The sequence below is a fragment of the Chlamydotis macqueenii genome, chromosome 2 (genome assembly GCF_036417535.1).
Source record: "Chlamydotis macqueenii isolate bChlMac1 chromosome 2, bChlMac1.mat, whole genome shotgun sequence".
NCBI classification, from domain to species: Eukaryota; Metazoa; Chordata; class Aves; order Otidiformes; family Otididae; genus Chlamydotis; species Chlamydotis macqueenii.
Window position 1 is genome coordinate 43,782,829 of NC_141557.1, and position 21,609 is coordinate 43,804,437.

Below are 21,609 nucleotides of genomic sequence, written 5' to 3' on the forward strand. Positions count from 1 at the left end.
TGTAAAGGCAAGGTAAAGATTCACAGAACACAAGAGTATGCAACTCATGTTTATGTGATTCAATAATTTTTGGTTTATAGTACTCTAATAATTTACATTTCCTCATCCTCAAAGTGAGAGAGTTAATACTACTTACTACTGGGTAATTTTTATAAGCACATGCACATTTACTACTTAGGAAGGTGAGAGACTGACACTCCAGAGATTTAAGCATCCCATTTATCGCCTGAGGAGACATGTTTTTATTGATCTTTGCAGTACTAACCTGAGGTAGAATAAGCAGATGCAGGAGACAAGACTTCTATGGACAACTCAGATAGCCTCCAAGTAAACTGCCACAGAAGATACCAAATAATTTCATCTGTTCTATATGCTCTATTTGCTTCTTGTCTATAAGGATATGGATAGCAGCCAATCACACTAACACTGCTGAACAGCCAGAAGAATATTTCTGCATGCTTGCACTGGTATTTTCATCGTGTACAAGAAATACATATTTCTAGAGCTTGGGCCAATACCAATTCAGAAGAAAGTGTAACGATAACATCTGCAGCTGCCCCTTTTAGCCCTCCTGTTTGGTTGAAAACTGGTTTATACTATTACAGGATAATGCCCCCCAAAAAATTATAATGGCTCCCTTTAGAACACAGCTGGGAGCAACCCTTTCAACAGCAGTCAGCTCAGCAGCAACTAAGCTGTTAAACACACTTGTAACACAAATTTGTAATACAATACTTCTCAATTCAAAAAGTGTCTCTAAGCCCAGTTAAATAGCAATAGCTGTAGCATTACACGAGCATGTTCTATGCCAAATAAATACCAACAGTAGAATTAAGACTTAAGGCCTCATTCACTTTCTGTTGACTTCACTGGACACAGAACTGATCCAAAGGTTTTCTGCTGTCTTTTCTACCGTTACCACTAGAAAATAAGAAATCATGGCTTTCTGAGAAACAGCTATGGTTTTGGTTTGGGTTTTTTGGTTTGGGTTTTTTTTTGTTTTTTTTTTTGCAAGCATTTTATCTGTTTTAGAACGGAGATATTAGTCCCTATTTTCCACATCCTGCTAATTAAAATGAAAAATTTGTGCCAACGAGTTTGCAGACAAATTAAAGTGTAACACATACTATATATATATAAAGTATAGATGGCAATGATATTAAGATGTAACCTTTTAAAGAACATATCTCATTTTCTGACCAGCATCCATCTATAATCACCAACTACCTATTTTTTTATATCGTATCATATTATGCACTTGATTAAAGATGATCAAAAGGATGACCTTTTAATTTATTATGTACAGTGGGGGGTAGGAGGAAGATACCTTAAATACAATCCCAGGAAAAACTGGAGATCTATAACTAACAAAGGTTACTGCTCTGTTTTCTTTCCCTTCTCTTTCCAAAATTGCCACTCATAGTATCACCGTATTACTTGTCCAAATGAACAGAAAACAACATACTTAATTTTCAAAAGTGAAATGTTATAACCGCTTTCTGCAGTGTCTATAAACTACCAAGATGGATTGACCAGGGAGTTTCAACTGCGAAATCAATAGAGTGTATTTACTATTTGAAGTGTATTTACTATTTGAAGTGCAGGAAGACTCTAGGTTAAAGTATCAACCACAAATTACCACAAAGAAAACACCACAAAGCTATCTTCTATACTAAAATATGTCTAGAAGGAAAAGTGGACCTGATTCTAAGTAACTGGTTTTAAATCTGCCTAGCAAAGGCACAACAGCACAGACTTCAGCAGTGTTATTACAGCTACAATCCAGTTATCAGGCCTCTCCATGACAAAGCACCCAGATTACTAGGCCAGAAAGAAAAGACTGACGTTAGTATAGTTTAACAGTTCACACCTTTTAGTTAGGTGAACATGATGAGATCATTTTCACCCTCTAAAGTAAATATTTGATTTATTGGCCATGCAGTACTGAAGGTCATCTTTGTCACAAAGCTAGCTCTCATCTTCTCACATTCCAAAATCAAGATGAGAACTGTCCGTGAAAGCAACAGATCTAATATATAGAACTTCTCCCTACTTACAAAGACGTTTATCAAAATAATCAAAATTTTATATATATTTTCAAAAAATACTCAAATTATTAGCAGAATTTTTGCAAAATTTTTTGTGCATTCTTCACACTGTTTATGCATGATGTCCTGTTCAAGGATCCGAACCAGATTTTTCACATGTGCCCTTATCACACAACCTCACATAACCCCAATGCTATGCCAAACATGAAGAGCTACAGCATTCTTTTTGCTGGGAGTGGCATTAGATTGATCTTACCCATTGACCTTTTTGTGTACGTAGTTCTAGAGAAACAAAAGGACAAAAAAAGGGAAATAAAATGCAAAACTTGACTTTTTCCAAAGCTGGGAAGTAAATTTTGGCATTGAAAAAGAATCAGCGGTTTTTCCCCTACTTAAACACTGATTACAAAGTTTTACCATCAGCATACTGATAGCTTAATGTACGCCTTTGTATGTTCACGTACGCAAAAGTCCTGCAAGTCTGAATGCTCCCCTGAGTGGTTTAAGTACTGCATCTGCTTTTTCACCTACAATGCTGCCTGTGCAGTGCTGTAAGTCTGTAACAAAACAAACAGTTCCCCACAGAGGACAGCATCCTTTTTAACTAACATTAGCTAGTCACGGTTTCCAATTTTGCTATCCAAACATTACAGTGACCTGAACACGTTCACTTCTCACTTGAAAAATCCCCGAAGTGTTTTAGAATCATCTCTTTCTCCTAGTAACTGCACAAAATTGGACAATTGCAGCCCCACAAAAGGTAAACCTCACTCCATGAAGCCCTAGGTGCAAGTCCTCGATTTCCCTATATTGTAAAGGAGGAAGCAAAGAACTGTCAGCTAGTTGCATAACTCCTGCAGGAATCAAACTGAAACCATGTTTATATATGGCAAAGGACATGCAAGAAGCAGTAGGACTGTCATCTTGCCAAAAAGCAGTCCTTTCCAAATTCTGGAACTGCCCACTGGCACATAAAATAGATGTCAAACTGGTGGAGGCCCCATGAAATCTGGATCTCACTGTACCAGATGTTCAGAAACACATGCTGCTGACTAGTCCACTGCAGAGTATCAAAAGTTGTAAAATCACATTTCAAAGGAATCAGAAACTCCTCTACCAAGTTTTTAAAATTAGAAGAAAAAATATTTCTCTAGACTTCTTTTGGTTAACATCATTTAATTTCTCTAAGCTTCTGTAAGTAATTAATATAAGTTACTACAAAACGCTCGCATAATGCAGCTCTTGATTCTTTAACAGCAATGGCAACACTGGAAGAGGTCATAGTCAAAACGTTCTCAAATAGTCAGATGTTCTCAGCCAAAATAAACATGAAGTGTGCCATTATCATTTAGTTCAGTGACTGCTAAAATTTAATATGAAGTGCGGTGTGGCCACTTGGCCTTATGTTCCAGTTAATTTTAACCACCTGCAGTAAAAAATTCTGCAAGCATAACTCTTATCACAAATTGCTAAGAGGATAATAATACGCATCGTTTACAAAACACAATTCCATTTCAAGGCTTCATACACTTAGGTTACCATAAAACCACTTACTAAAAAAATCAGTGGAAAGCATCCCTTCAATGATAAGCTATGGCCCAAATAAAGAGGTAGGATCTCAAATAATTCTGCATAAAATGCAACACATAGCAGATCAGCTTTCCCAAGTTAACATATGGTGAATTTTAGTTTTGATATAATATTCCATAAATCAGTAAGGACTAGACTATTAACATCAAATTAATATAAGCAAAAATCTCATTTAAGAGAACAATATTATTTTAAACAAAAAAATTACATTATGATGAAAAGTAATGCTCCTGAGCTCCTTTTCAGTTCAATGTTACACAAAAGTAGCTTGAGTATCAAAAGCAAAGTTTTTATAGCAGTTAACAGCTCCATATTCATGTTCAATTTTAGCTTACCAAAATTTTGGAAAAAAGTAAAGTTTTAATTTCACAACAGAAACACTTATTACGCATGCCATTTTGAAGACCCACACAGCTGCTTTTACTGCCTTAACAGAATTGTGCACATCAGTTTGATGCTAAATAGGCGTCTTTGCTATAATCTGTCTTATATACTAAAATTCTCTGTGTTGTCTAAAAAAAAAAAAAAATCACCAAAATGAGCCAGAACAAACAACAGAAGGAAACAATGTCTTATTTATTCTAACTATGAAAGGAAGAAAGGAGAAAAAGAACAACCAAGTATTACCAAATACCATCGCTTATGTCAAATATTGGAGCATATTTTGTGCTGTTTGCAACATGGAGATGCACTTCACTGTTTCCAAATAACATGGCAAAACCAAGAAAAACTGGCCCAGAATTGAGTAGCAATCCCAAGTCCAGCACTTCCCAGGGACACTGTCCAAGCTAGTGAAGACTGTATGACCCAAGTAAAGGATGACCCTTTTGCAGCATTCCTGGTTTTCATAGTTATCATATACAATATTGTAGTATTATCATAACACTGTTTTAAAATTTAAAAGACATATACTGCTTCTCATTTTCCAGAAGCATACAAACTCTTTCAATTTATTCAACTACTGTCTTTTACAAGGTGTAAAATTAGCTGATAGCACAATTAAAAAAAAAGCTTATTTGTATGTCAAAGCTTCAGTAACTTAATTATATAAGAGGAACACTAATACAGATCTATAATCCTTTTCCAGTCTCTTCCCTTCACCCAAATCACACCAAACAACTCCCAGACAAAAAGCAATGGTTTGGGTGTTGAGGAGGGAGTTAACTCTCTCTTACTATACTTTTAGTTCCTATTTCTCCTCACTTCAGAGTGGAAAAAAAAAAAAAAAAAAAGACTAGAACAGATTACAGACTTAAGTGCACTTTCGTGGAGGCCTCTGGACCCATCTATTTACTTACAAATTTAACAAGGGAGGGTAGATCTAACAGTCACCATTGACTCACACAGGGAACAAGAACATTCTCTGAAGAAACAGGCAGCATATACCCAAATCTATTGTAGTCACTGTGGAAAGGTGGGGAGAAGGAAATGCACAGAGCATGCCATTGAAATGAAATCTGTCTGCTTCCTTAATCTGGAAAAACAGACTTATCATTTCACAAGATGGAAACAACATCAGTCAAGCAGCCCCTTTTTACATGAGACTGGGGAAGAGGGCAGAATGACTAATTTTTTCACTGATATGCTCTTTTCAAGAAGCAGCACACCAAAAAAAAAAAAATCCAATATACGAAAAGGTAAAGTTCACACACCTCCTTATAAAATTTTCTTACTTATCTTAGTACCATTTTCCCTCCCTGAAAAACACTAATTTCTTTTAACCTTCAATCATTACCATATGTTCAATAGCTAAGATTTTTTTAATTGCAGCCCTCTAACTTTTTCTCACAGGATTTGGTGCTGCAGCTGAGGTATCACTCACATCAAACACGGCAAAATAATCACCTTCCATGATTACAGATTAAAGTCTTGTAATATTGACCTTTTTGGAATGACATCACATTGCAATACACTGCAAACAAATGAGTCAGCAACCCCTAGGCCTTTTCTGCAGGGATGATACCTAGCCACTTTTTCTCTGGTTCAATATAGGTTAGTATTTATTTCTTCCTTGCCAAATGTAATTCTTTGCATCTGTTGACTTTTTCCCTTCCCAACTTATTATGATCAGCACATACACTAATTCTTTTAAATTCCTTTCAGCCATACCCAGCTTCATTTGACAAAGCTGCAACAGTTCCCACTGTTTATTTTATTAACAGGTTTAAGGTGCACTCTAAACTCAACCTATGACAGCAAAAACATTTAGTAAGATAGAAACAACTTGGGGGAGATGACCGGTAGGCAAAGACAAGATATTCTCATGAAAAACAAACAGATGGTGGTTTTCTATAATGTAAAGAAAACATGGGTGACATTTAGGCAGTGCGCTCTTCAGAGCAAGGAACAACTACTGTTAATACAATAGGGGTAGAGGGTACTAGAGGCAAAGCCAGTAGAGGGAAGTTTTTTTCACTTTTCATGTTACTAGAATAAAAACAAGCATTCTTCATCAGGGTGCGTAATTTGAGTCTTCATTGTGAGCACACACTAAGAATTTATTCAAATTCTTAATATGAAAGGTCTCCATTTATAAACATTTAGGGAGCATAAACTTAAAACCAGACTGTTGAGATTGCAACTTGAAAGACTGGGGTAGATATTTTAAATTCATGTGATAAAAGAATGCTTTAAAGTGGCTAGGCTGCCAACAGTTTCTTTGGTAGAAGGGGTGGGAGGGGGATCTGCAAAAGCTCTATTAGAGAACAGCAATAAATTTAGACAAAGCAAAAATAACAAGGGATGAAAGAAAGATGAAAATTAGTTCTGTGAAAGTCTGCCATAGTATTTAATCTTAAACCTCTGTACTATTTTTGTTGTCTGGAAGACAGACTTAAATCAGTATACAAATTATAGTACTTAAATCCTAGTAAACACGCTTTGAAAGAAACATGCTTTCTTGTTTCATGTGTTTAATACGGACAAAGCATTCTTCCATCAGAAGGCCAGCAGTAGTAACAAAAAAGTTAAGACTGTAGCCATATAGAAACAGATTGCTGAGTGTGGGGAGCTGTGTCTTCATTCACATTGATTCATTAGCCTTATTCCAGGGTGGTTTTTTTTCTAGTTATATTTCAATGCTTCAAGGTCCTCTTTGCAATCTGAAAGGCTTTGCTGCACGCAGCTTAAAAGAGATGTTTCCGCAGCACTGCAAAGTCTGGGAGCTGTGGCCACACTACTTCCTCTTTCAAGCACGTGCACATGCTCATTTTAACGTCAGCGTAAAAAAGCCCATACCCACCAGACTTAAGCTGAACCAGAACTAAAGACTGCCTAGGGAATCAAAACAAAGCCATCAAACATAAAGTAGGAAACAAAGACAACTGTTGACTTATCAGACTTGATTGCTTATTCTAAAGCAAAATAAGCGTTTAGAAGTTAGAGCAAAACAGTAGATTTTATCTCTTACCTCTCTGACTTCATGGAGTTGACCAGAACGCTGACTCTTTGCCCTTCGAGCGGCTGCAGGTGACTTGTGATGTGTGATGGTTACAACAGTTGGCCCACTTTGATTCATATGTTTCTGGCCACTAGGAGATGCAGAATTAGCTGTCCCAGGCGGCAGCAGAGATGAGCTTCTACTTCGTGAGGATGAAATGCTCTAGAACAAGCAATAGGGTGTTGATATTGCCAATCTTTACACAAATAAATAATTTACAATTCAGGCTATAGATTCGTGCTATTCTACTTTCCTCACAAACCTAAATCTGGAGGTGTAACTGTGCTCGGGACTGATTTATTCCCTCTGAACCATCTGCATTACTCAGCAGGATCTTCTGGGAAACACTGTGGCTATTGCCTTTGTTTCTTGGATTGTCTGAAACTGGCCTTTGCAAAAATCTTTGCAAACTCTTACACATCAACATGCTGCTAAATTCTTACAACCATACTTTTTGGGAACGATTAGGAAAGATTTTCCAGATAGAGTAATAACAATGTCAACACAATTTTTTTTTATGAAGCCACTGACCTATATAATCCACCAAACTGATGTGAACAGGAAAGAAGAAAAAAAATCTTAATGCTTTCACCCGATGAACTTCTGAAACAGTGCAGTGCTGTTTTCAACATTAGTGGAGCTGCAATTTTGGCAAGGCCAATCCACACATTAAACAAACATTAACATTTAAAATAAAACATGGCTTAAAGAGTCAATACGTTTTAGAGTAAGCTTGGGATAAACTCAGAATACAAAAAGGCCAGAAACGAATCTCCAACAGTACCTGCAGCGTGAATACTCTTAACATACAACCTATAAAATAAGCCTGAACACTCAAGAACTTTCTCTGTTCTTATCTAAAAGTTTGTCAGTGTTGGCATCTTGGTTTGTTTTCTGCAGCCCTCAAAGCTGAGTTTTCCTGGAGGTCTTTAGGACAGTAATTCTCAATCAAGCTCAGATGTGCACTAGAGCACCATGGGACATCATATATAAAAGTGCAATATAAAAGGGCTTTTTCCCCCTATTTAAACTGTTGATTGTATCTGTAAGGTTAAAACTGAGACATAATAACTCTTACCTCATGAAACACAAACCACATCAGAGAGTGACATTTAGTAGCACTTTAAGAAAGTGAGGTAAATATACAGTCTTAGGGTTGAAACACCATTTCACCTCCCCAATGAACCCTGCACAAGTAATGATGGTAGGCTCCAACACTGCTAAGAGTTACCGTCAACGTGAGGTACTGCTCTTGAGTCTGCTGGCAAGTGCACAGAAACATTACTTAGGTACAAACTCTCTCCTTCTCCCTTACAGGTCAAACTTTTTCTCTGACAATTTAATTAAAACACTTTAAATCCATGGTGGACAGGTTCCAACTCGCACTGGAATTTAAGTCAGGCATCATGTTACCGCTACACTGACTGTAAGTGACAAGGAAGATTATGTGGCACTGCCAAGAAGGAAGAGTGAAATAAGTTACGTGATCCCTCTGCCATCCCCACACAAAACTATACTTCACACTTTTTGAGGCATTTGAAGATTTGAAAAAATGGGTTATCACATTCCCAGCATAAAAAGAGCTGCTATATTCATAGAAATAAGCATTATTCCATTGGTCTGGAATTACATTTACAAGCACTTCCAAGCATGATGTTCCGACTCTGTTTTTGTGACAAATATATTCTTTACTACCATGACTAATAAGATTATAGTAATATGTAGAATCAGACATTAAAAACTATGCATCTTGGCTGATAATTGCATTAAAACTGGATTTGACTCTAAGGCAAAATAAAATAAAAGGGGGTAGAATTTGTCAGAAGGGTACAGAAGGTTGCCAGGTTTTTAATTCATCTTTAATGTGAAAGATCATTGCTTAGACATAACTACAATTGAAATAAGAGCCAGAGGAAGAGGTGTTTGGGAGAAGGAAGGGAATGAGGGAAACTGGGTGTGATTGAATTTCCTTTTTTAAATAGAAGTTTCACAGAAAAAGACTATTCCTAGTATATAATAGCAGAATATACTTACTGATTTTTTAAACTGACTAACATCAGAGTATTTTCAAACTAAATTTAGGGTGTAGAGAAGGAACAAAATAATTTCCTTTTTTTTCCAGCATAAGATCAACTTAATAAAAAGTCATTTTGTTTTTAGAATGAAACCTCTTGAGATTCACTGACACTCTAGTATCATGTAATCATGATATTAAAAATATATGACTGCTACCTTGATATAGCTAAACTGATCCTAAAACTCAGATAAACAGCAGCAAAGTAAAACAGCGAGTTTAGCCATTAGTTTTGCTTGAAAGAAAACAAAATTATGTGACAACTGAAGCTTTACTATGCTTTGATTTTCTTTGAGGGGGAGTTACAGATCTGCAAATAACAGAAGTAACATAAAACAAATAAGGAAAAATCCACGTATTGTTTGTGTTGAAATACAAAATCAGAAAGGAATTTAAGACAGAGTTAGCTTTCAGAAAAAAACAACAGCCAAAATAATCTCATTTAACCTGCACACTTTGAGAGATATGTTCATAAACTGAATGTACGTTCTAAGTTAATATCTACATCATTGATATTATTTGACAATTCAATGCTATTTTTCCTCAAGACAGTCGTTCAAACTGCAGTGAACTATCTGCAGCAGTCCCATAGATCACAACAGACACTTGGACTGCAGCTCATAGCTCACATTTTCTCTCATCATGTCATCTACCAGGATACATCTCTCACCAAACCTCACTTATGCTTGAGAGTCAGAAATTTGAGTGAGCTATTAGCACAAAAGCTGCTAGCTAGCTGTGATTTTTTTTAACTGGTTTTGTATAAAAATTAAGTAATGAACACATTTCCAAGAAACAGATACACCCATCATTTTAGGAGTCTCTTAATCCAGATTACCTTTTTTTTTCCTGCAAGAGTTGCTCTCGTTCATATCACAACTCTACTGGGCTACATCAACTACATTCCTAAACTATGTCTTGAGGCAGAAAAACCTGTGGGATCTTGGTGCATTTAAGATAGCTTTCCATTACATTTTGCAAAGGCACGTGGCAGCTGACAGCAACCCTTGGTGGTGGACAGTCATTTAGGGCATGGAGTTTGGGAATCAGTGGAGCAGGACAGAAAAATCAGGAAGAAGAGCCTATCTATAGTTTCAGCAGTGAGTGGTGCTCAAGAAGGCTGTCCTGCCCCAGGTAACCCCAAACTTCTGTGGATAGAGGCTCACAGCCTGGCAAGGCTGACCATATCACACTGCCTGGTGTGCCTAACGTTCAGCTGTGTGCCTTGCCCTACAATAGGACTAAGTGATCTCTACTGCAAGATCACCTCTGCCAGTGAGCCACCTGCCACCTCTCCTTCCCCTAGCAGCACAAGATTATCAATCTTACACAGCTCACCGAGTCAGGAAGACTGGCAATCTTGAATTAGCACATACAGTCACTTATCAGAGTCAAATACGTTGGTTTGATCAGCTTCTACAGGTCTATAAGCAAGTTTTCCTCACCTCTTTGTTTTCTGCCCCTTTATATCCTTCATCCATCTAGTGACCTAACGTTTCCGGCGAATGTGCCAGAAACCTTCACCAGCCCACAACACAAATCCTCTAGCTTCTAACTGGCTATTATTCCTTACAGGATGTCTGTAACATACAAACTCTGACTGAGCTCAGCACCAGGACCTCTGGCTACCCATGAGGGCAAAGACCTATGACCAATATAAAAAATTCCACTGACAACTTGCAAAAGCAATCACACACAAAGTGCAGGTGAATGTCTGCAGGAGGCAATTTCTACAACGACGCAAAAACTTTTGAAGTGGGGCTCCGCTCCTCAACGCCACAAAGAACAGCAGCAGAACACTGCACCTGTTCCGTCCAAGGAGACGGAGGCAGCAGCTAATTTCTTCTGACAGCTTCTTCCTGTCACTGCCAGAAGAGGCCTCTCCAGGAACTACACACACTCAGCCCCTTATGCACTTCTGAATTTTACAACACATTGTCAACACCTATGTCCCAGCCAAATACTTGACTCCTCTTCTGCAGAACTTCTTCAGATTAAACACTGGGAATGACAAGTAACTCTGGCACTGATCCACAGCTGTGCAAAAATCAAATTTTTCCATTTTTGTTAAAATGTTAAAAACCTATGTGATGTTTTCCACATCTAAAAGAACTCTCATTACACATCATACTACAACAGTCATTAAAGTCACTCTCCCGGGTAATCAAAGCAATGACAGTAACTGACGGATCTTCATTCCTAATCCCCTGCTCTTCCCTGTAGCACTGCTGGTATGACTGATCTGCCTCCCTAACTATTATCATATCTCATTTTCTTTGCTCCTACTGCTTTTTGGTTTCCAAATAAATAAATAAAAAGATTCTAAAAGTCTGATGAAAGGGAGACATAAGCTCTTCAACAATTACTAATGCATAGTGCCAATAATGAGTCAAGAAATCCACAGGCTGAAGCATCCCAAAGGGATTACAAATATTCTTTCCTGAGGCTACGCTTTACCATAGCTCCAACAGTTTGCCTGCTAATAAAATGAAACTAATAAAAGAATAATAAAGAAGCTAATAAAAGATTAATTTATAACTTGCATTCGTCTTGGTTTTATGACCTAGAGCGAGCTAAAGTATGCTCAGCTAAGATAGATTTGGGTTAAGATTTTTATTTTAGTAGACTGCCCATCTCCAAGATAAAAAAGCAGTATAATGACTGCTTCCATTTGAGTATCAAAAATCCTAACAAAATAATGTAATTGTAGAACAGTAAGTTCCAACTATACTAATGTTTTCATGACTCATTCTCCCTGGAGATTGCCCTTCCTGCTCACAAAGAAGCTGAAGTGTTTTTCACCATTTACCAGAAGCAAATAGTTTTGTTTATTTTGGAAAGTAAATGCAGTGTTCCAGAGATCAATAAACTAACTTCTGAAGTGAATTTTCCTATCTGTTTATGGCTGATAATCATAATCTTCAGAGGCATTGTGCCACAGATGTTTTCTACAGAACAATAAATACTGAAATGACATTCCTTTACTCGTCTGCATACATATAACACAGAACTAATCCCTGCGTGCAGCTTTAGGGCAATGAAAACTCACTGAAAAAAACAAAAATATGGACAGAGATCTTTAATTTACATTATAAACATTCACAAATATTAAAACACAAATGACTGAATCTACATAACATCCAAACTTCAGCATTGCAAAAGGTCCAGCTTATGATATGCTTTGCACATTGATATGGTACTAACTTTTCTGACAGAATATTATAGTGCTTCGTCATCTTCAGTACGGCAATACATGTGTCTGCTTTTAAGCAAGAGACTATGATAATTATTCCATCATAAAAATCTTTTCTTTGTCAAGAATCACTTGAGCAAGCTCATGTTCACTCCTAAGTGATTTTTTTTTCCATTTCTGTAGAAGGATTTCGAAAGCAGAGAGCTGTGAGCAACTCTTATCTTCATGCAGCTTCCAAAGGGAGAGAAAAAAAGGTGTCAAAACCACACACATCTACAGCCAAGCACAGCTTCCTCCTCAGCCTCACCACTGTGAGGATTTCCAAAGCATGTTTTAATTAGAAGTACAATTCTTTAGTTGACTTCTATAGGTCAGGGACAAGAGGAGGAAGCAGGCAAGCATACCAGAGGGAAGAGTGAAGCTGCTCAAAAGGAAAAGAGGTTTGATGTGCATAAAAGAACCAAAACAACACTCACAAAGACTTGAAACTGGCTTTATGGAAACAGCTATCATGTAGATGTTAAAAATAACCAGCGAATAATCCATTTAGAAATTTAAAGATATCTCTGTGGCCACTAATTAGTAAGGCAAGAAGAAACCTGACAAAACTGAAGAAGGACCATCAAAGATCTGTGACAGCTATTCTTCCAGCTGTGGAAAAAAATTATACATCTGCCTCATAATGATTTGATAAAAGTGTTGACCTCAAACTTTCAGGCATTACTACAGGTCCTGTTTCACATTACAGCTAAACTGCTACTGCATTTGCCACTGAAAGAGGCAGGTTTGGACTTTTTTCTCCACCGTCTCTCCATGCTGGCTCTGAGGCTCATTTGACCTCACGGAGAGCCACTCCAAGGAGTTAAACCAGAAGAGAAACAGAGACAAAGACACATATACAGAATTTTCTGCTGATTTAGCTCTCCAAATTGCCTTTCCAAACGACTCGATAATGGTTATAACAGGTACCAGGAGCACTGCTTGAGGCGAAAGAGAGCAGGACAGTCCCTCACAGAGTCATGCAGTCATCAGGCTGGCTCGGTTTTAAATATGAAGCCTTACACTAAACCAGAGAAAGGTTAGGTTTTGGCCAGACTTATTTCAGCCCAGAGGAAGAAGACAGCAGGGCTTTACCCCCAGGGCCTGCCAGAAGCAGAGTCCAGCTTCCCCCACCACAGTGCTCGTCCAATTCTTCAGTGAACTGGTCAGCTAATTAAGTTCTTTTCAGCAGGACATGGGTTTTTGTGTTTCTGATCCCCAAGCTACCACAGGACCAGAAACACAATAGAGCCCGCACTAAAGGTGGCAGGGAACTGGACTGCCATTTACAGCTGCAGGGAATCAGCACATGAGTTCATCTGAAACATGAAATCATACCGTACAATTTTTAACAACTCACTTGTGCAGCTCCAAACCAGAAGCTGGAACAAGGGGGAGCCCACCTCCTTAATCTAGCACAAAGCTAAGCTGAAATAACGTTACCATCTGAGCTCAACTTCAGACAGAAGCTACTTCACAAGATTTCTGTTCCCCGCGACATTTCTGATACGCACTGAGAAATATAAGGGTTAATTACCAATCCAGCAGCTGATCCACATGTTGGAATTAAGAGCTGGTATAAAAACCTGTGTGTTTGTTTTTTGTAGTGCTTTTACAGCCACCATCATGAAACAGCAAAGAAAAAGAAGAGTATGAAACAGAAGAACTAACAAGCTTTACAGATATAAAATTATTCTTGGAAGTTACTGCAAAAATTGCATGTGAGTTGTCTACCTGGAAGCGTTTTCTACCACTGAACTCCAATTTGACTAATGCTTTAATTAAAATTTGTACAGTAATATTCACTTAGAATAGTCTAAAAAACCAGCAATCCTATCTAGATATGGAAGACTTCTTCCAATACAGTGGGATTTGGCACTTTGTGGAAGTTGAGCAACCTGTAATTAAGCAAAATGAGACCTGTATGAGAATACCAAGAACATTAAGACTATCTTACAGCATGGGAATTATTTGCCAGAGAACATTATCCTTTTACTGCTTTTTTATCATTAAGATGTAAAATTTAACTAAAACAAAGTGATAGACTTAGCTTGCATTACATCCACTTGTTAGCCATATAGCTCACCTTTGGGCCATTCATTAGGATGCAACTAAATTTAGTCATCAATATACAACTTCTTCCTTTTTTTTTTTTACCTTTTTTTTTTCTTAATCACTGCTCTGCATAAGATAAAACATATCCCTCACTGCATATTTTACACTTCTCATTCCACCTCCTTCTCAAGTGTATGACTCCTAAAAAAACAGCTAGAAATTTCTGCCTCTCGTTCCTCCTGTGAAAAAGGTAAGGTTAAGCTGTAGAAGCAGCTGGGAGCAAACACTCAGGTTCCAAACTTTTCAGATATAAATACATGCCTGTTCCCAGCAGAGACAGAGCTTGGATTCTGTTCAAACTCCAGAAGCTTAAAACACATGAGTATCTATCTTCCTGTTCATGACAGCACTGAGAGACAGACAATTTGCAGTTATCACTTACTACAGCCCTCCAAGTATGGGGAGAGGGAGTAAGAGAGAAATCCAGCCCTGCTGCCAGTAGACTAACAAATCACATCATGACATTCCTATCAATGGTAGGGCTGTTTTAACAAAATCCAAAAATACAGATTTTTATCAAGCCTTCAATTATGCAAAAGGAAGCCAAATGTGTACCCTTCTCTGTGTCATTACAGACCTTCCTATGTAACTCCAGTCCCTAACCCCAACACAAGAGAAACAGTAAGGTGGCTAAAATAGCATCATGCTATTTTATGTACATTTTAAATACTTTAAACAACATGTTTCCACTCTAATGTTAGTAATTATTACATTAAAGTACCTTCATCTACAAGATAAAGGAAAAAAAAAAAAAAAAAAAAAAGAAATGCAGCAGTTCTTGCTTCTCTGACCTCCCTACAAAACAGTGGTTTTGAAGTAAGAAACTTTGTGGACAAAAAAAAAAAACCCAAAATAATAACAAAAGTGCCAAGAAATGTTTCAGAAATGGAAGGGAACTAATAAAAGTATTCAAGATATCTGATAGAGTTAGAGCAGTCTAAAACATTTCCCTTTTGTTCTCTGCTCCTTTCCTGATAATCCCTAAAATTCTGTTTGCTTTTTTTTTGGTCCAGTACTAATTGCTGAACATTTTCACTGTTACAACACCAAGATTTTTCTCTTGACATACTAATTAATTCAGAGCCTATCAAAATATGTAGATACTACTACTGCAGGAGGTCAACATGGAGAGGTAGTATGAAAAATTCTGAACATAAATTATTATTAAGTGCAACAGTTTTTACCTAAGCAGGAAAAATCATCCAAACTTCAATTACACAAAGATCAGCTTCAACTCAATTACTGCCATTCTGGAATGAGGTTTTGGTATTAAAATAGACACCTCTGCAGAATTACTTGTCAGGAGCAGGCAAAAGGAGAAAGAAATATTAGCAGACTAATAGTGAGCAGAAGTATAAAAATCAATTTCCCGCTGCACAAGTCTCTGATATCATATATACTGAACAATGTTTCTAGTACTTAGTCACAATACACTGTACATGCTAAATATTTAAATGGGTTCAAGAAGAGTTCAGAAAACTTATTGAGGAATAATTAATTTATGGCAATTGAGTATAAAAAGTTACCATCTCTATCCAGCACAGGACATCCCTGAGCAGCAAATCAACAGCAACTATAAGAGTATTCTGACCAAGCAGAGTTGCACCTTTTTGAATAGGACTGGGACACACCTATACAAAAACCGTACTTAATTGTCATGTATAAGAATTGAAAGAACAGCAAAACACTGAAGTTACGTGTCTTCCTCCAAAAATTGTTTTAATTATACTGTAGTTGCTTCCTGACAAGTCCACATCATTCAAAAAGAAGATGTGGACACACCCTTCAGTGAATGCCAGTCTCCTCCAAATACCATCCATCTTTTCGAAGTCCAACTTTCAAAGATACTCTTTCAGACTTGGTAAAGAAGCTGAAGACTGACCACTGCTAATGTCTACCTGAAGCTTCTATAATAAGAGCCATTAAGTCTTATAAAATCATATAAAACTAATATTAGTTAACACTTCTAAATACTAATCAGGACATCGCACAGGTATTTATTTATTAACAAATTGTTCATCCAGCCACTCAATTAACCATGTATTGACAGCATCCAAAATGCACTTCGTTAATTTCTCATAAATAGGACAATGTTTGTTTATTAAGATTGCCCAACTGACTTAAGCCTGCTGCAGTTAGTGAGGAATGACAACTTGCTGCTTTTATTCATAAAACTCTAAACATCAACCCACTAACTGCAGCAGCCAGTCTATCATGCAGATCATGCTGATCATGCTGTTCTTCAGCTACACCACTTAAAACATAACAGTTCTTCTCCCTCTTAATTATTTACCTTAGAATTACCTTCCTTGTGATGTTTGGCACAGGATCGAAGCTGAGTTATCCAGTATTGTTTCTCCTTTGCATCAGCAGCTAGAACAGAAACAAGAAAATGTAGGGAATCACACATAAATCAATACTCTTTCTCTTATATAAGAGAAGCTGACAGAGTGGGAGGGGGGAGGATTATTTATTCGTTACAACACACTATAAATTCTAGTTCACACTACCTTAAATTAAGTATGTATAACTTCTTCAGTACAACACATCTAAACCTCAACTTAAGATGCTGTAGCCAGTTGGAAGAAACAAGCTTCTGAGTTTTCTTCACGGTTACCTCCTCCAAGTGTTTTCAAAAGCACAATTACCTCATGATTACTGTTTTTAAAAAATTTTTGTCCACTTTTGTTTTACTTGTCTCTTTTTGTGAAAGACAAGGGCCACATAGTAGCATTTAAATCAGTAAAACCTCTATACTCAGGCTGTCAAACAGTTACCAGACAAGCTACCAGGTCCCCAGATACCTAAGTACTTCTGTTTTAATGTAGTTCAACTACATTTCTCTTTAAACCTGCATTCGCATGCAACTTCAAGGCACAAGAACAAAAACCACAATTTCCCCCCATATATCTTTAAAAAACAGCTTTAAAAATTACTGAAAAAGACTGCTTGCAGTCTATGTATCAGGTGGCTCTTCTATAATACTCATAAGTACATTTAGGAGAAAGGTTTGGGTTTGGTGTTTTGGGGTTTTTTTTGGCGGTGTTTTTGTGTATGTGTTTTGTGATTTGGGTTTTTTGGTTGGTTTTTGTTTTGCTTGGGGGGGGCTGTTTTGTTTTGGGGGGGCTGTTTTGTTTTTTTTAAACAAACCACTACTATAGTAATCCTAAGTAAGAATACCAACACAGAGTGGATTATTTCAGTAAATATTTTCTGTTACTTCCTCTGCTATCAAGTGTCTCAATGGTTATTGACTCAGCATAAAAATTATTTACTGATTTGAATCAAATTCATAGATCTCATTAAATTAGAAGCAGTAAGTATTTGATAATCTCAAGTGATTGGCAAAGTATGATAATGAAACTGCAAGTGTTCATGATTTCTATCTGTGCATATTCCAAAACATTTTAACAGAAACTCTCCCTGGTTGTTCTTGTGTTTCAGTTCTACGTATAAAACAGCAACACACTGTACCACGGGGTAGTCCCACCAACTGATAAACTGTGGTCAGAATAAAACTAACATAATTTTAAACTTTTGTTACACTGTATTACGTTACTTGTTTTTTTATAAGAAGTTTATTTTCTGATAAACTAGTTTGATAGGAAAGTATCCAAAATAATCAACCATACTGAAAATACCTTAGAATCAGAACACTGACTTTAAAAAAAAAAAAAAAAAGAGAAAAAAGAAAGAAAAATTTCTGAAGATTACATTTTACAAACCCTATATTGTCTTTCTTATAACCCTACATTGTCTTTCTTATATCTGGGAGCAAGGAAAGGCAAAATTTTACTTTAAAGGTACATTTAATTATACCGAGACTGACAGGGACACTGTATCTTAAGAGCCTTCCAGTGGCATTTTTCCCTTCTTCAACCCATCAGCAGATTCATTACTGCACATTATCTGTAGGATGATGGCAGGGGAGAACAGTATTAGAAATGAAATGCTGCGCTGTGGACAGCAATGAAAGTAGCTTTTTCTTCCTTTAGAAGCAAACAAGATATTGTACAACGAAAATGCCACAATAACAGCTTATAGAAGACATCTTGAGGTATCTTCCAGCCCTGAAAAATCTATATATTGTAAACTCACACATATTTAACTCCAGATTACTGTTCCACTGTGTTTTATAACATAGTATGTAACAATATAGCTGTACAATCACTACTTTCTGACAGTACAGGGAACTAAGAGAGAAATGAGATAGGAGAGAAGAGGCACAGAAGCGGGAATAGGAGAGAACACCTCAGCTGGCACTTTAAGCAGCACTGTACCTCTCAACTTATACATCTCTCCATTAGCAGAGTAGACCACCAACATGTGTGGCACTTCATCACTGGGCGATATTATAGCTCCAGCTAAAGACAAGGTTCCTCGTGGCTTCTGGTTTTTACTTTGTTCATTCACGAAATACTGCAGAATCCCCGTCTCAAAGTCCAGCACGAAATACCTGTTCAAAGAAATTGCAATCATATAGTATTTCTGTTGAAGAGTTTTTCAAGTATTTACTCAGAATAGCACAGACTGATCGTAAATCAAGATCATAAATGAGGTTACAGTTATTTTTGTAATAACTGCATTTTGTAAGGTGCTGTTATTTTTGATTGTTAGGTTTGGGTTTTTTTTAAAGGCATGTGTGAGCTCTTATTTTACCCATATTTCTTTCAGACTAATGGTAGGGTTCACATACAAGATATAAAAGCAAAGAAAGGAGTTTTTAACTGAAGAGGTTCCACTGAAGAAGTATCAGACTGCTCCTTTTGGGGCTATTTGCCCCCTCCCCCTTTTTTCCCCATTTATAACCTTGAAAGACACACTAATTCCCCACAACTAGTCTTCTGAAAAGGTGACACCGTTTTTGCAGAGGGATGAGCACAATCAAAGATACCACAGTATTTTCAACTTTGTGATATTTCACATACAGATGTGGAGTGTAATTTTTAAAACTGGCCAAGGGAATTGAACATTCAGCTCCCAGTAAGTACTAGATAGGAAGTATGGATGCATATACGAAAACAATTATGAGGAGAAAGAAGTAAAGTCTAAATTCTATTTGGTCATTCTGCTAAAAAATTCTAACAAGGAAAAAAATATTTGTACTGCTGATCATATATTTAGGATCAGGAAATACTTGGGGGGGTGGGGGTGGAGAAAAAGTTACCTGGCATCAGAGTACACTGAGGAAAAAGAGGAAGAGAAGCACATATGGGTGAACAGGAAAGGAAGCCCGAGAGTAGCAACTGCCTGAAAACTTTTCCAAGACTTTATTTTCACATGTAGGTGACACAACTGACGGACTAAAAAAACAAGTCATAAATAGAAAGTACCGAGTTGAATGATGATCTAATTCCTAAATTGGTTATTCTTGGATTGTTTTTGCAGGATTCTGAGGAAAGCCTCAGGAAGTTGAAATAGAGAAAGAAAATGCGTTATATAATAAAAACAGAATACAATTAGAAATAAATGGACTCAAAATAAATCAGAGTTCTTATTCATATTTAAACTTACAAAGACAAATAACATTTCCTGCTTGTAGGATTCTAAAATTTTGCTCCAGTATAGCTCTGTGGGGACAGGAAGGCGCAATGGGCTCTTCTCACTGACAACCTTCCCTATCCTACTTCAGTCTCCATTCACTCAGTTTTGACGAACACAAGCCGTTCCAAAATAAAGCAACTGCTAGAACTGCAAGATCACATAAACAAAAATAAACTAATTGCATTGTCCAAGCACGCTAAATGAAAGCGAAGATGTTTCAAACTTAATGTGTCAGTCTCAAGAGTAGGAAATAAATTTTTTCTTTTCTTTCTTCTTTCTTTTTTTTCTTTTTCAAATAAACCTATCTTTCACAACAGCACAGATCTTAAATTCCATTTCCCTGTAGAAATCATGTATGCTGTTACACAAAATAACTATCTAACACTTTTTGCCAAGAGCAGACAGCAACTTCTTGTCTCACTTGAAGGACAGTCTGCTGTAACTCGTAACAGACTAGAGTGAAGATGACAGAAATGCAGGTTACCATTTTAGCTTCTACTAAAAAAAAAAACCAACAACCCTAACAAGCTGGCTAATACCACTAACATGGGCATTTGGAATGCATATTATCCTGTTCCTCTAGACAGGATTAGCATAGGTCATATGAATTTGTGTGCAATATTTCAGAAACTCTGATTATTCAGACTTCTGTAGCTTTGTATAGCCCAAATTTGCTCAAGTTGCTACTCTGTTTTGAAAGTGGCATTTTATCTTACCCCTTTTTCAGTATCCTCATACACAGAACACCTCTAACCTTTCCCATCACAGAATATTTCCAGAACTGTCTTCACAGCCTGTTGAGGTTCTCAGTGTTCTTGTGCTGAACTCTTTCTTCAAGCTACATAAGCCTAGACAAGCAATCTAGGCATGCAAGCAATCACTGCCTAAGATTTACAGAGCTTCAGACATTTTGCTTGGGCAACGTTCCTTTGCCACATTTAAGCATAACTACCGTCACCGCCTCCACATCAGAACAAAGACCAAATTCTCTTTAAATTATTCACAGATTAACATCCCCTGTTCCAAATAATTGTAAGACAGTGCATTATTAATCCTCACTTCTACCCTGACTCCATCTCTTACATCTCCCATAAATGCCTCTGCACCCCTTCCCGCACTATAACAAATGGAATGTAATCATAAAACGCATCTCTTCACGACTTCACTACAGAGTTTACCTTCACCACAAAACAAGGACTAGAGAGACGGCAAGCTGAGTGACAACCACCACAATGCTTTCAACAGCAATCTTAAAAATAAGGAATCTCTAAATGTAAATTGCCAAAATTTCAGAAGATTACCTTATTGACTTGTACTACACCAGTCCATAACCTTCCAGTTCTAAATTATTTTACAATATTGCTCTCCCACTTACAAAACATTTTTTCTCTTCAGGTTGCTTAGTGATGATGCACTTAACTACAAGTGAAAATAGCAAAATTGGAAAACACACAACAAAAAAAAAAAGTCAGACTTGTACATTCCATAGTAAATTTTCATTTTGCTCAGTTTTCCTGGTCCGTTTGAGGAATATCTGTTACATATTAAGTAGAAAAAGCAGAGCACT

The 21,609-nt window shown here is 37.0% G+C and overlaps 1 protein-coding gene across 5 annotated transcripts in view; it reads right to left on the minus strand.

Moving 5' to 3' along the window:
- Positions 1-21,609, minus strand: part of OSBPL10 (oxysterol binding protein like 10) — a 116,965-nt gene that overhangs the window by 61,912 nt on the left and 33,444 nt on the right. For 4 of the 5 annotated variants that reach the window (XM_086742747.1, XM_086742744.1, XM_086742745.1 and 1 more), the window contains exons 2-4: positions 18,779-18,954; positions 16,792-16,871; positions 7,048-7,239 (exon numbers count right to left, since the gene is read on the minus strand). In XM_086742747.1, coding sequence (XP_086598873.1) covers positions 7,048-7,239; positions 16,792-16,871; positions 18,779-18,954 — 448 coding nt within the window. Of the gene's footprint in view, positions 1-7,047; positions 7,240-16,791; positions 16,872-18,778; positions 18,955-19,665; positions 19,744-21,609 lie in introns of those variants that run through there. The other variant, XM_086742746.1, reaches the window with a different exon arrangement.